This window comes from Pogoniulus pusillus, chromosome 5 (genome assembly GCF_015220805.1).
Source record: "Pogoniulus pusillus isolate bPogPus1 chromosome 5, bPogPus1.pri, whole genome shotgun sequence".
In the NCBI taxonomy this organism is placed as follows: domain Eukaryota; kingdom Metazoa; phylum Chordata; class Aves; order Piciformes; family Lybiidae; genus Pogoniulus; species Pogoniulus pusillus.
This window is the reverse complement of record NC_087268.1, coordinates 28,404,646-28,419,471: the sequence shown is the minus strand read 5'-3', so window position 1 is coordinate 28,419,471 and position 14,826 is coordinate 28,404,646. Positions and strand designations below refer to the sequence as shown.

The following is a 14,826-nucleotide window of genomic DNA, read 5'->3' as shown; positions in this document are numbered from 1 at the left end:
CAAAAGACACTGATCTTGGCAAAAGTCAGAAGTTTAACATCTGTTGGAGAATTTCTTGCTAGCAGAGGACATGAAATGATAAACATGAGCAACCCGTGCTGGGAAGTGTCCTCGGGCCCATTTTGGGAGTTAGGATACCAGCAGCTGGCTAACTCCCCCCACATGTAGCTGCACGGGGTGGAGTGCCAGCTGCATGTGGGCAGAGTTAGCCAGCCCCAGAGGCTGACCCTCAGATTGTTATGGTATTATTACCCTATCCATGCCTCACATGTAACCCTGTACCCTCTATATGTAACCAATCTTAGTTGTGCACACCTCTTGCGAGAAAGCATATAAGTCTCTGAATCACGGAAATAAACGGACTATGACCATCTAACCACACTGGTGAACAAAGAGTCATTGTACCCAGGTGCTCCACCGGCAAACACCTATGCTAGGGCATGCTTTAATTTTGTTCTGTACTGCAATACGTAATACCCTTTGTGTCATTTCTGCTACACACCTGCTGCAAAGGCAACTGCCAGCAACAGCATGCTGTAAGGACAATAAAATGAAGAGGAACCAATCCAAAGGAAGATAAATTTCTTTCCAAAGCAAGCTTCAAGAAATATGGACATCTTATGCAACATACTATCCCGGTACACTTTCCAAATGAAATTGGTTTATCATCAGCAAAAGGAAGAAAATAACACCTTGCATCTCAAACAGGAATCTTCAGATGTAGAAAGAACAATTAGAACATACTTACTCTGGATAAGGAAAGTTTGCTCCTAGTTCCTGCCACACTGCTTTTGAATTTTTCTTTTTGTATGTGTGAAGAGCTCACAGGTCATTCCCCTCTCATTAATTCAACAAGCTAAGGAGATGCATCAAATTTGCTTTACTGTATACCATTTGAAGAATTTGGCTGTCATTTTTCAAGTGGACACTATACCAGTCTGATCTCACTGAATGAGTAAATTCTATCCTTTGGTGAATTCATTCTATAATGGATGCTGTAGTAAATATCAGTCATAAAAATCCCTATCATATCCACGTTTCCCAAAGGAGGGCATGTACCTCATTTACTCTTCTCTGGGGTCTTGCAATCCCCTAGCATACTGGAGTTCTGCTCTAGTGCTCTGCTGAAAGAAGGATTAGTATAAGCTAACAGTGTAGTAGAAGGCAGCATGAGCAGCCTGGTTTGCACTTTGCCCCAAATCACTGCAACAGACTGCAAAACAGCTCCAGCTTTGGAAAAAGGCAGATGAAGCATGATAAGGCAGGAAAGTGTAGCAGTGAGGTGTCATGCTATTATTCCAGTAGAGTTCTGCATATTGCTCCTTAACACATACCAACACAAACATGCTCCTAGCAACTGGAACTACAACAAAATACAGCCTAGGCCCTAAACCACTGCCAAGAAACCACTCATAAAACAGAACTCCCACCACACTGTTGCATTAATGTAAGGAACAACACTTCACATGACACAGCTGCTAAAACCCTGAAGTAGCTACTGAGCTTTTGACCCTGTAAGCTTCTTCTTAATGTCATTTTTTCAAATCCACTGAAATATATTTGTATAAAATTAACAAACTCAATTACACCACAAAAACAAGTCAGCATTACAGTATTTGCTTTCAACTGAATTTATTTAAATAGGATAAGGCTACTTAAAAGACAACTCTTTACATAAAAAATGTACATTTATGTTAAAGTTTGTTGTACTCAAGTACAAAAACTGCACAAGTGTTTAGTAAAAGGGAAACAGCACACAATATTTCCAAACACATTCTTACCATTTTACAGCATTCAAGAAGTGCCTTTTATCTTGTTACAGTGAATGAAGAACTTGTCAGTAATGAACTATGCTACAACTTTTTTTGGTTTCCATATTAACCAATGTTAAAAATGTAAACAAGGTTTCAGATCACTACTGACAGCTGCTCTTAGTGGGTTAACTTAGTGGATTCAGAAGCTGATTCTTTTGTTTGCTTTACTAAGTCTGGGAGCGTTATTACCATCCACATCAAAAATGGATCTAAACTGGCTTCACTCTGAGTCACTGAGATTTAATAAAAATGTTTCCACCAACTCAACTGGATTTCTGCCCTAAAAAGGCACTCCCAATAATCCAGATGAAACATCAAGTTTCACAAAAAAACAACATCCACCTTAAATTATCAAAGGATGGAAAAACAGGTTGGGGATTTCTTAGAGAGTGCAACTTCACACACTAATGCTCTCAAGGTACCTCTTTGTCTTCTTATCCCTGTACCTCTCCAACTGTAAGTTGAGAAAGCACTGGTCTGCATTCCAAAGGTTTTCTCCATATTTTATAAGCATGATTGTAACCAGGCAAACAATCAAATTTGCTTGGTCAACACATTTTTATGCATGTATAAAATATGCTTGTGTATTTAAGAGAACATGGCACTTTCCCATTCACTGCTTCCTCTCAAAGATTAATATCAAGCAGTCTAATAACATAATTCTATCTGTGTGTTTCTTACTTCATACGTTAATAAGAGAAACTTCAATTTGAAGCAATGGTGTTAAAATAGTTCATCTCTTATTCCCAACTTATCTTGCACTAAATTCTATGCGTCTGTTCTGTGCAACAAAAAGGAAAAAAACTTTGTCTCAGACTATTTTACCAGTAGAATCGTCAGTTTTTTCATCTAAATGAATTATCTTTTTGAAGCCAAAAAGGCTCTTGGGATCACTCTGAATCTCAGTAACTATATTAACTATTTAACCAGAAATGGAACAAAACTGAGTCTTACTGAAACAAACAAAAAATGTATGTGTGAACCATGACATGCAGGAGATGAACTAGAGTAATCTCAAAAACTAAAAGTGAGGATTTTAATATACGGTAATATTACCACTTTTTAAAGAAGTAATGAACTACTTGGTGTACAAGAGTAGACACCCTCAAGGTGACTGGTGATAATGACTCCAGATTTACAACAGGGAACTTTTAAACTTGTTAAAATTTCACAGCAATCTGTATCCCTGTAAAGTTTAAAAATAATTGTACTTATACTGTTTAAATATGACTTATCTGTTTGAAAATATGGAAGTAACGTTTATGTTTCAAGCACCATTAGCTACTTCATGGCCATGTAACATGCTGGATTTTCTTCTTTGCTTCTGTAGGCTTTAGATCATTCTGGAATAAAAGAAAATATATATGCATTCTTAGATACGTCACACAAACAGAAGTTAGTAATTAACCTGCCATATTCAAATGAAGTACTGACTATTCCTGCTCTGTTCCTGCAACAGCGTTCTACTGCCATCCTGTGGAGAAAAATAAATATGACAGACCTTCTCTAGAGAAGACAATGATTTTAACCAACTCCAAATCATACATGTCTTCCGGTTTTTATTAACCACCCCCCTCCATTAGTTATGCAAAAATGCCTTTTTGTTACACAGCTTGGAAACAGATACATATTTGAGTTTCAAAATATATTTCTGAGGGTTTTTTTCAGATTGCCTTCTTAAAACTCATTGAAATGGGATTATGTAAGAAAAACCCCTCAAGCATACAACTACAAATTAAAAAGTTACTTTTGTGAAATAGTAAAAAAAATAGAAAAAGAGAAGGAAAAGCTGGTGTTCCTCTGTAATGACTTACAGAAGTTACCTAATTGCCAGTCTCAGATGAACTCATTTCTCAAAGTCTGCCCCAAGAAACCAGAAAAAAAATATCCAGCAAGCCCAAAGTAAAACAATGGGAGAGACAAATCATTACTTTTCGCCTCCTAAAAATAAGGCAAAAAAATCTGAGATGTTTAGAGCTTTAACAGCTCATGCAGGCAGAGTAAAAACAGGTATATGAGTTTTCAAGAACCTTCTGCAACACACTGGTTTGGAGAGCACAATATGGAAATCTTTTCTCCTTAGAACTTTCAGTGTGTGTTTATTTACAGTAATCCTGTAGACTGCAACCACTGAAAGATTTAAGGAAATTAGACCCAAAGATTAGAGGGATAGCTCTCTGCTATTCAGCACAAGAACAACCACTTGCTTCAAAAGGTGCGTGTCATTCCTGTCATTACAATTACGTTAGGCTTTACGCTCCACATCCAGCTGTCAAGTATACTGATCCTCCCTAGCTGCACCACTTATTATTCAAAAACAAATTCTTTAATTTGAGAGTAAAATTACATACAACACACCTGCTTAACTTCAGATGCATCTGGCCAGCGTTAGCTAAAGCAGTGTGAGGTTAATGATTGGATTCTATCACCTTAAAGATCTTTTCCAGCCTAAATGATTCTGATTCTAAGAATGAACTTACCAGCATTAACTTGGAAAGTATAAAGTGTGGCTAAGGGAGAAAGTCAAGTGTCAGAGGTGACAGCTTCTGAGTGTCAGTTATACAGTGTTATTTAAAAGATTTCATCATAATGTCTACAAAAACATTTAACTTAAAGATATTGTGATGTGTATACTAGACAAGTTTCAAAACCTTTGTAGGTTCAGATCTGACCAATGTTTGGAACACTTCTGAACATTAGAATAACTTAGTAATACTGGTAATCCAAAACACCTCTCCAGCACAAATTTAAAACAGGCCCTCAGCAACTATTGTCAAAGTTGCTTAAGTCGTCTTTCAGAACAGGTGCTCACACCTAATGCAAGGCTGATGCAACCCACTAATCCACAAAGCAAGCACACTTCCTGCATTCTTTCATGGAAGGTCTTTTTAAGACAAATATTTTCATGAGGCAACATTGAGAAAACAGAAGTTCAGTCTCGTGTCCTAACAAAAGTGTAATCAGTGCAATTGCACACTGCATATCTAATCTCCCTCCGTCGTCCAATGGAGAATAGATATTTCTGTTTCTTCTTTTGAAGTCCAAACTTAATTTAGATAGTCCAGTATTCCAGTGGAAACTCCTTTGCTTGTATCATGAAGGAGTACAGCATGAATGTAAGACTTACCCCTACCTCAAAGCACGTTTGAAAGAGGATATGGCCCATTGTTCCTTTCTCACTGGCAAGCCCTTAAAGACTAATCACACCTTTGTCGAAAATAACCACTGCTCTTTCTCCCCAGTTGGCAGCTACCATTACCTGCATTTTCAGAGATCTGCCCTGCTGAGTTCATATATCCTGCCTTAGTTCCTCTCTTATCACTTCAGCTCATTAGCCTCATTCTGCCCCTATCTGTAATACAGTTCTCTTCTCTACAGGATACAGTTCTCTTCTCTACAGGATATGTGTTTGCAGCCAAATCCAACTCACAGAAAGGTAACTATCCACCTTTATGGTTAACAGTTCAGTCTTCTACTTGAGAGTAACACCCTTCTGTTCAAGATATCAGCATGTCTTTCTCATTGCCTTCCAAAAGCTCAGGTACCTGATTAAGATCACCATGGCTCAAAATGAGCACTTGACCTTTGGCCTCTCACTTCAACTAGTACAATCTGTTGTTATGGCTTTTCATTCAGATCCACTATCAACACAGCACTCCTCATTTTCACATCCAGTTCCTTCCTCTAGCCTGCCTATGTGAGCCTTAAAACAGATGGTGTTCTTCCTCTAAGGATATATTCTACATCTCTCAGCATCTCATTTCAGTTCCTGTAACATCTCTTCCCTCATTTTGTCAAATGAAAGCTTGTCCAACTCAGCCATTCAAGAGTGATTGTTACAAATGTTTTCCTTCATTTTTTTGCTTCTGCACTACAGAACAGACCATTTGTCTTCTTTTTAAGACTATTACTATTGCTCTGTAATACTTGCTCTTTCTCTCAGATTTTCTCATAGAATTATTTGGTGGTTTATTTGACTGCTACCAGCACCACCTTACCTATTACCTACTCACTAAAATTACATGTATGTTCTTTACCAAGCTGTCTCTCTCACACAGCAAAGTACTTAATTTCTTTCCTTATCTTTCCCAAACCAGCTGCTCTTTTGTCTGTTTCTAAACAAAAACTCTACTATTTTTCCAAAATAAAGTAATACTGAAAACTCCTACAAGTCTCCCTCTTGCTCCTGCAAGTTTCAGTTACAAAAAGCTGCAAAACAAGATAATGAATGTACCTACCGGCAAATCAGATTCTTCTTTTGGAACAGCTCTCTTTAACTTCACAACAGTAGTTCCTGCTACTGGAGACAAAGGATATGTTTTCAGACTATTCAATGCACTGCTGTTAGTCTTTGAAATATTGGTCTGCTTAGCCTCATTATTCCTCATTCCCAGCTTAGTGTCCTCTGATAAACTGGAGGCAGAAATATATGTTGAGGCATTTGAAGGAGCTGATAACCTTCTAACAGTGTTGGTGGTGCTTCCAGCTGGAGGTGGCTTTAAGCGATCTGAAGCTCCATTCTCTGTCTTCTTCACCTTTATGCTTGTACTTGTTGAATTGCCATCGAACACAATTAATGGACGCTTCCTTAAACCTTCTGCCGTTGTAACACTGAAAACACAAATTGTACAGTTCTCAGAAACACAAGGTAGATGATTGAAAGCATATCCAAGACATGGTTATAATCTTTCCTAAAGTAAAAATTTATACCCAAATATTAACCTTAAAACTCTTAGCTGCTCCAAAATTAGGCAACGGAAATTACTTACAAAATATAAAGGCAGAATGGGGTCAGGGAGTTGTGTGAGGAACAGTGTTCCTCAGGAAAGAGGGTTGTGAGGAACTTCATAGGCAGACAACTACAGTTGTATGACCAAAAACTGTATGTTTATATCACTGTAGCTATTCCAAAATAACAACAACAACAAAAAAACAGCTTTCAATATTTCAGAAGTTGAATATTTGACAAAGTAGGTGCCACCTTACCTAGAAGAACAGCATCTAATATTTTGCGCTTCTAAATCTGTTTCCACTCTTACTCAAAAGCATTATGTTAAGATAGTCTAAAAGACTGTTAGGCAAGGAATATGAACATTAAACAAAAAAACCCATACTGGTTTCTGAAATAAGTCATCTTTAAACAAGAACCCTACGATGATTTAATGAACTTGGTTTTTTAGTAGTTTGTGCCTTTAAGCCTATGTGTAGTCAAAGCTGGCCAATTCAGTAACAACTGATTCATGACAAAGGAATACTGCCAAGCTAAAATCAGAGAAGTATCATCAGAAAATGTCCTGACTGAAAAAAAAACAAACTCATCAGAAAACCCAAAACAAAATCAACCACAAAAGACAAACCAAACAAACCAAACAAAAAATCTCCACAAAATTATTATAGCTCATGTTACATGTATTTAGAGTTTTAAAAAAGCAATGCTCAACAATAACAATGACAGTGCTTGGGTGGCACAGATTTAACAACTTTAAAGACTGAAACCACGATTAAATTATGTAATATTTTTGTTCACGAACTTTGTTTTTCAATACACACTTACTGCTTAATCGTGATTAAAAAGAGCAATTAAATTTGAACAACAGTGTTTCTAACAATGAAATATATTCGTTAATTTGCAGCTAATGGATTTGACATTGATGTTAAGAATCACAACAGACTTCAAAATATGGTGGAAGCAGAGACTCAATTCTTTTGACTTGGAACAACATTAGATTTGTAGCTGCTGGCAAACCAATTAAGAATCTAGAACTGCTTACACAAGAAAATAATTTTCTTTAAAAAAATTAAAGTCACAGTTTAAGAACTCATAAATGAAAAGACAGTTCAGCTATCGCTCAGATTTGCTTCTACATTACTACCAGTTGATAACATGTCACATAATCCTTTTTTTTTCTATTCATGGGGTTCCCAGAACTGACAGAGACCTGCAATCCATCTGGCAGCTATTTGTCAAGAGATCAGACACAACTCTTTGGTTTGTAGATATTGTTTCTAAGGCAGCTGCTACAAAACAAAATTAGCTTCCAAGACCAGCACTGTCCAGATGGACATGTTGATACAGTTAAATACTAGTGAAACAACAATAGCATGTAACATATTAATTAAGTGAAGGGTATAAATTCAATTGAAAAGCCTAAAAAGCTGACATACACTTGAAAAAAACCCACATACTTTCTGTCCACTTTGACTTTGTCCAGGAATTTATTCAACACTCCTGACAAGGAATACTTCCCAGTAGCCTTTCTGGAAAAAAATAAGTTTACAAACTATGTGAAAGAAGAGATTTTACTGTTTGTTTTTTTTTTTTCATTCATTTTCCCATGGAGGCTTTTTAAAAAATTCAGTCTGGGACTGGCAAGTCAGAAACTTACTCCAATACTAGGATTATCTATGCTAAACTGAACTTTAGAATTACAGCAACTGTACAAATTACCACATCCAAGTAATATTCCCAGAGAAACACTTTGGGAAAGTTCCAAAAGGAATTTGGATGCTGTACCTTTAAGAACTGTCACATAAAATTTTTACATACACAGCTCATAGAACCCTTGGGTATGATGTTCACTTTATTTATATAGTCATTAAAAGCTTCATAGTAGGACTCATGTTAGCCAGCACTGTTCTGAGGGACAACACTGATGCCAACTAACAGCTGTAAGGAAACACTTTAGAGTATTATGTTCCTTTCTGCAGGACACCCACTGAAACCTAGATTTCAATATGTATCTCCTAGAGAAATGTTGTAGTCAAGCTTTGGGCCAGGCTGGATGGAGAACATGCTCCAATCCTGCAGTTTACTTTGTAGCACACAGTAAAGAATACAAGATTTACGAGGGAAAGCAAAAACTTCTCTCCAGGAGCAATCTGGGTTTCCATTGTTCCACACCATTACTCATGTGTCCAGGACAGCCTTCAAAAAATTCTCAATTATAAAGACAAGTTAATGAAATAATGGTCCCCATGGTTATCCTGAATTATCCCGTTATCAAAACGGACAGATGATCACCGGGGTGGCCTCTTCTCCCAAGTAACCAGCAATAGAACAAGGGGACACGGTCTCAAGTTGTGCCAGGGTAGGTATAGGCTGGATGTTAGGAAGAAGTTCTTCACAGAGAGAGTGATTGGCATTGGAATGGGCTGCCCAGGGAGGTGGTGGAGGCACCGTCCCTGGGGGTCTTCAAGAAAAGACTGGATGAGGCACTTAGTGCCATGGTCTAGTTGACTGGATAGGGCTGGGTGATAGGTTGGACTGGATGATCTTGGAGGTCTCTTCCAACCTGGTTGATTCTATGATTCTATGAATGTGTGAAAGTGGCCAGAAGTCCCACATTAATACTGAACTCAGTATTATCAGTGCACTAGCAGTTCTCAGAGAAGGCAGAAGTGGCCTCTCACATGACAGGGGAAATGATGAGTTCTACCAAGGCCACAGCTCCACGCATGCACAGCCACAGTGCTCCTGGAGACAGAGTTTGAAAGTGAGCCTTCAGACTTAATGGCACTTCAGAAACTACATATATATTCTGAGATTCATGCCATACTGTTTCTTCCAGCAGGCAAGACGATAATTCACAAAGATAACAGTCCCTGAACATGATTTTTTAAATGTTTGCAGATGGATAGACTGCATTTTTAAAATTTGTTATTATTGTCTGCAACCTCAAATATTCAGCAATAAGGTGTATAAACCATCATCTGTGATCTCAGATACATGATTCTGTTATTGAGGTATAACAGGTTATTGCAGCTTGGCTTAATATACAGTAATTCTTTTAGGACCACGCCATCACTCACCAACTGTAAAATTAAACACAATATTCAACACTGCCTTCGACTTTTCAACTGTTTTAACCTCCTCTCTGTAACTACTAGAGGCATGCAAACATGCCCTGAGTTGTGCAGATCAAGTCTCCAAGATTAATATTAATTTCAGTGCATGTTGTAAAGCTGTAGTTCCCACAGAGGAAGTCACCAGAAAGCTCCTGTTGTTGATATGATCCATAAATTCATCTAACTTTTAAACAGAACTTAGAGCACAGTAAGCTCCCACCTCAGAATTGCACAAAATTTAAAGCCTCACATAACTAAGAATTTTGGTTTACTTTTAAAAATAAAACCAACAAGTTCTACTTCCCTCTCTGCACAGTGACATTATACCTGTTCTGCTTAGGTAGTGCACGCCTCTATGAGGAAAATTGTGATATTTTAAACATCCAAAAAGATAACTGAAATCCCTTGATTCTTTACGTCAGTATACTAAAAGTGAAGTGTTCTCTGCAACTGTTACTTGCTCAAAATGTGGAAAATGTCTATATCTCCAGGGTTAGTAATATCAGCAGTAAAAGATAAGCTTTCCAGACAGTATTTTGCCAACAGATTTGTTAAGTCTGAAGATGTAAAACAAGTGAAAAAACAGTAACAGATGGAAAATCTTAAAACTAAAAACAGAGCAATAGACTAAGCCTGGTATTCTAGATGTTAAGTGTTAAGACTAACAGATAAAGAAAAGACAACTGGTAGATGAAGCATATCTCCTTTTACTACTTTCCCAGGAAATACTACATAGGTTTCATCATTACTGGTTTTTTGTGTACCAAATAAGAGCCTCTAAACTTATTCTACATGTAAACTCCGGATGAAGTAATTCTCACATCTGAAAACTAACATTGCACCTACTCTCAAAAACATCCAGCCTATCTTTATTTCTTTGATAAAAAAAAATCCCTTGCATCTACCGACTTACTAAATCAACAGTTTCTTATTGTTCAGACACTAACCTCATGCTCTCATTCTCCACTTGCAAACAGAGATATTGTAATCTTTTATGCACATGGGAAAAAAAACCAACTCAAAGAAAACAAGTCGATGTCCTAGCCACTGCTAACTTTTTTTTAATAACAAAAAATAATCCCTCAAAATATTTTGTTTAGCTCTTTGCAGTTAGAAGCCTCGTTAAAGCTAAACTAGACTCAATAAATTAACAAGCTGTAACACTGCAAAACTATAATGAGAATTTCCATCCATGTTTCCTTAGGATTTGCTGTTGAAGCTAAATCAGAATGCCACCCATGCACATCATGCATCAAAATCTTGGGCAGGGGGAAGGTTAAGAGGCAAAGAGATTCAGTAAAATAAATTTCTGAGGAAGATTTTACTTTGTGATCAACTACAAACAAAAAGATTTTAAAAACAAAGCAGAAGGTTTCTTTCAGAATGCAAACTTCTGTTTTGAACTTAACACACACAACTGCTGCAGCATACATCCCTGAATCCAGAGCATATCAACTTTGTCCAGAAAAGAAGCATAATTAAACATGCTTCTGGTACTTCTCTTAAACACTGTAAAACTGATTCTATTTAGCAATTTTTTTTCCTTCATTATAAAGTACCCTGTAATATACCAATAACCTGGTATCAACACAGGCTGGGAAATGATGGCACTGAGAGTAGCAGAGGACTTGGCAGATGAAAAGCTGGGCATAAGATAGCATTGTGCGCTTGCAGGCCAGAAAGCCAATCATATCCCAGGCTGCATCAAACAGAGCGTGGCCAGTGGTTGAGAGAGGGGGTTCTGCTGTTCTGCTCCAATCTTGTGACACTCAGCCTAGAGTATTGATTTAAGCTCTGGGACCCTCAGATTAAGAAAGATATGGTCTTGCTCAATTGAGTCCAGAGAAAGGCCACAAAGACAATCAGACAGCTGAAGCATAGAGAAAGGCTGAGAGAATTTGGGGTTTTCATCCTAGAGAAGTCTCTGAAAGGCCATTATTGTGGTCTTTCAGTCCTTGAGGCTTGTAAGAAAGCCAAGGACAGAGTTTTAAGTAGTGGCTGTGGTAGTAGGACAAGTGGCAATGGTTTTAAATTCTAAGTGGATATATTTAGGTAAAAGAAGGTTGTTTTACAATAAGAAGGTCTTTTCACAATGACGGTGGTGAAACACTGGAACAGGTTGCCTAGAGAGATGGTAGATGCCCCATGCTGGAAAACAATCACAGTCGAGTTGGATGGGGCTTTGAGAAACCTGATCTAGTTAAATATGTCCTTGCTTAAAGGTCCTGATTAAACTTTTAAAGGTCTCTTCCAGCCCAAGGCATTCTGTCTTTCTATGAAAATCTAAATGTCATTAGTATCCTTCAAATGACCAAAAACCAAAAATCTCTTCCCCTTTCCTAACATCACAGTAGTACAATCTAATACTAAACGATGTGACACAGCATTCTCTGTAAAATGTAACAATGTCCAAAAGTTGTACAAATTTCACTGATCAAGCAAACAACAATTAAGCTAAACGTATTGTTCCTAAATCTTCCAAGGCTAGCCCAGTAAAAGCTAGATTACCTCTTATTCTCACTTTTCAACTCATTTTGCTGCCTTTTCTTTTCCATCATTTTTCCCCATCTACTTTTTGGCAAGTCACGCTGAGGCAGGGGAATGGCATGTTGAATATAGAGATCAGTGAGGCCATCTTTGTCCATCTTTACATCATTTTCAACCAGTATATTTTTCTGTGCAGAACAAAAATAAAGTTATTATTATGACACATTCAAAGCACAAGCACCTTCATGGCACAATTTATTTTTCCCAAAAGCCACTACAAGGTATTAAATAAATTATTCTGTATTGAGTGTAAATTCCAGGGTTTCAAAACTGACAGGGCTGCAGGGGTGACCAGTCTGGAAAGGTCATGAACTGCCCAGTGCTAATAACAGCTTGGTTTCCTGCCTTATTTTCAGCTTCCCTTGTTTAAAGTGTGGATTACAGTCAGCTCCCTACCTTCAGCAAGCAATGGGAAACAGGGGATGTTTGGGTCAATGCATACTGGACTTCCTTTTCCACCACCTGCAAGCGCATCTATTCACGTATCTCCTTTTGTGCCTCTTGACTCTCGTGGTTGACATTCTTTCTTAAGTGCATTTGAGGACAGGTACCATGAGGCTCCTCTGCTTCAAGTTTTGATGTGTGATGAACTATTTTCATCAGTGTTAGTGAGCTGCAGCCAGCTGCAGACAGTACTAGGTAGTTCATCACTTTAGCCTACTCAGGTCAACTCTGTAGCCCTCATTATCAAAAATCCTGTAGTTTTTTCCCAATAAAAACAGTAAGGAGGAAAAAGAAAAAAAAAAAAAAAGGGGGGGGGGGGGGGGGAGGGGGGAAGAAGAAAGAAGGGGAGAGGTAGTCGACATAATAAAAACACTATTGATGACTGATGCTTCCGTGTACTCTTAAACACACTTCCCTGAATCCAATTACAATAGCAGAGGCCTTCTTTCCCGCGGCGCGGGCGCAACACCCTACCCCCTCCCCACCTCGCCTCAGGGACCACCGCTCCAGGGCCGGCTCGCTTCTCAGAACGCCCGGGCGCACCTGCTCCAGGGTGAGCAGCAGGAACTCTTCCGAGAGTAGCTCCGGGTGCAACAGCAGCTCCGTGTCCTGGGGCTCCGACTCCTGGCGCCCTGACCCCATCTCCTCCTTACCACCACCCACCCTGCCCCTCCGCTGCGCCGCCATCTTCTTCCCCGGCGACCTCCTTCCGGCTCCCCACAATGCCGCACGGCGCTTGCGGAAGGGGAGCTAGGGCGGGAAGTGACGCAAGGCGCGTGGCGCCGCGATGGCGCCGACCGCGGCACTGTCGCGGTGCGGGCAGGGCGCGGGCGGTGGCCTTCTGCGCCGCCAGGCTGGGCTGCTGCCGGCACTCAGAGGCGGCGCGGCCGGGAACAGCCTTCCAGAGTAGTCTCGCTACGTCAAAAACTGCTTTGGCGCTATATTGTGGGGTGTGGGGCGGCCTGCGACGGGCGCAGCCTGGCTCAGGGATGGGGGAAGCCGGGAGTGCGCCCCGTCCGTTAGTCTGGGCTCCCTTGGGCAGCTCATCCGGCAGGCCAGTTGGAGGAGTTTTGCATTGCTGGTAAGGCGAAGGCATACTCCCAACTGATACCGCTGAATATGGAACACAGTTCTGTTAGTATACTGTGAGAAATATATGTTTGATCCGATCAATTCGTGGCAAGAGGTCACAGACAGGGAGGAAGGAATGAATGAAGCTGCATTCCTGTTTGCACCACCATCGCAAAGGTATGCTATAGGCTTAAGATAACAGTAATAAGTAACTAGAAACTAGAAAGGTTGATGAAGGAGGGAGGCATGTGGAAGAGACAACCTTTTTGCTTGAGCAAACGGGAATACAAAGTAGTTTGGAGTTCATGGAAAGGACACTTGAGGAAGACCCCTTACTTCATCACTGAAGACCACCAGAGGGACCACCGGATAAAAAGAGGCATGCGTGGAAGAGACACCTCCCATTCCTAAAACTGATAAGGAAAACCCAACCTTTTCTTAGAATTAGTAATGAATATGTAATAGAACAGGGTATAAAAAGAGAAAACTGAAGGCAAAGTTTGTGCGTAGAGCAGAGTCTCCCCACGCACCCAGGCCTGTACATTGCTTGATTCCTGCCACTCTATTAAAGCCTTATTGTGCATGAACGCAAGTTTATGCCTGTTATTTATGACAATATAAAAGAAGCTTTTGTGCTTCTGCTGTTACGTCCAGAAGCTTTACTGATTAATTAAATAAGCTGGAAATCCTGTCTATAAAAGCAAGAACTGCCAGTTAATGCTTTCTTGAGCTGCAATAACAAAAGTTGCTTTGTAATTCCAAAGTAAAATAGCTGCTTATTTTAGCTTATTCGCGTTAGTAACCTGCTTACATGTTTTAAAGCAGACTATAACAATTACAAATTATTACATTGATAAGTATATTTTTGCTACAGCAGAAAACTGCAATGCAATTTGAGGTATGTGATGCATTTCATAACATCAAGAGGCACAGGGAATAAATAAAGCTAACATGAGTAACAAAATACGTTCATGTGGAATGAGTTGCATATATATGACTGTGACATTACTGCTTTAGGTATGCAGCACTTCTCTAAGAATATAAATTCAATTTATGAATATTTAAAAATAGATGCATAAACAACACAAAATGTGTGGGTATTTCA

General features: G+C 39.2%; 1 protein-coding gene across 1 annotated transcript; it reads right to left on the bottom strand.

Moving 5' to 3' along the window:
- Positions 1 to 1,615: 1,615 nt before the first annotated feature.
- Positions 1,616 to 13,350, bottom strand: C5H2orf49 (chromosome 5 C2orf49 homolog). The gene is made up of 4 exons (XM_064143628.1): positions 13,194 to 13,350; positions 12,168 to 12,334; positions 6,053 to 6,425; positions 1,616 to 3,157 (listed from the first exon to the last, which is right to left on the bottom strand). The coding sequence occupies exons 1-4, from the start codon at positions 13,335 to 13,337 to the stop codon at positions 3,101 to 3,103; spliced, it is 741 nt and encodes a 246-aa protein (XP_063999698.1). The 5' UTR covers positions 13,338 to 13,350; the 3' UTR covers positions 1,616 to 3,100.
- Between the last annotated feature and the right edge of the window lie 1,476 nt (positions 13,351 to 14,826).

Coding starts and splice junctions, on each gene's coding strand:
- C5H2orf49 (XM_064143628.1), bottom strand. CDS start 13,337: ATGGCGGCGCAGCGGAGGGGCAGGGTGGGTGGTGGTAAGGAGGAGATG. Junction 12,335..13,193: donor TGCTGCTCACCCTGGAGCAG/GTGCGCCCGGGC, acceptor TGTTCTGCACAG/AAAAATATACTGGTTGAAAA. Junction 3,158..6,052: donor AAGAAGAATCTGATTTGCCG/GTAGGTACATTC, acceptor CTTTTATTCCAG/AATGATCTAAAGCCTACAGA.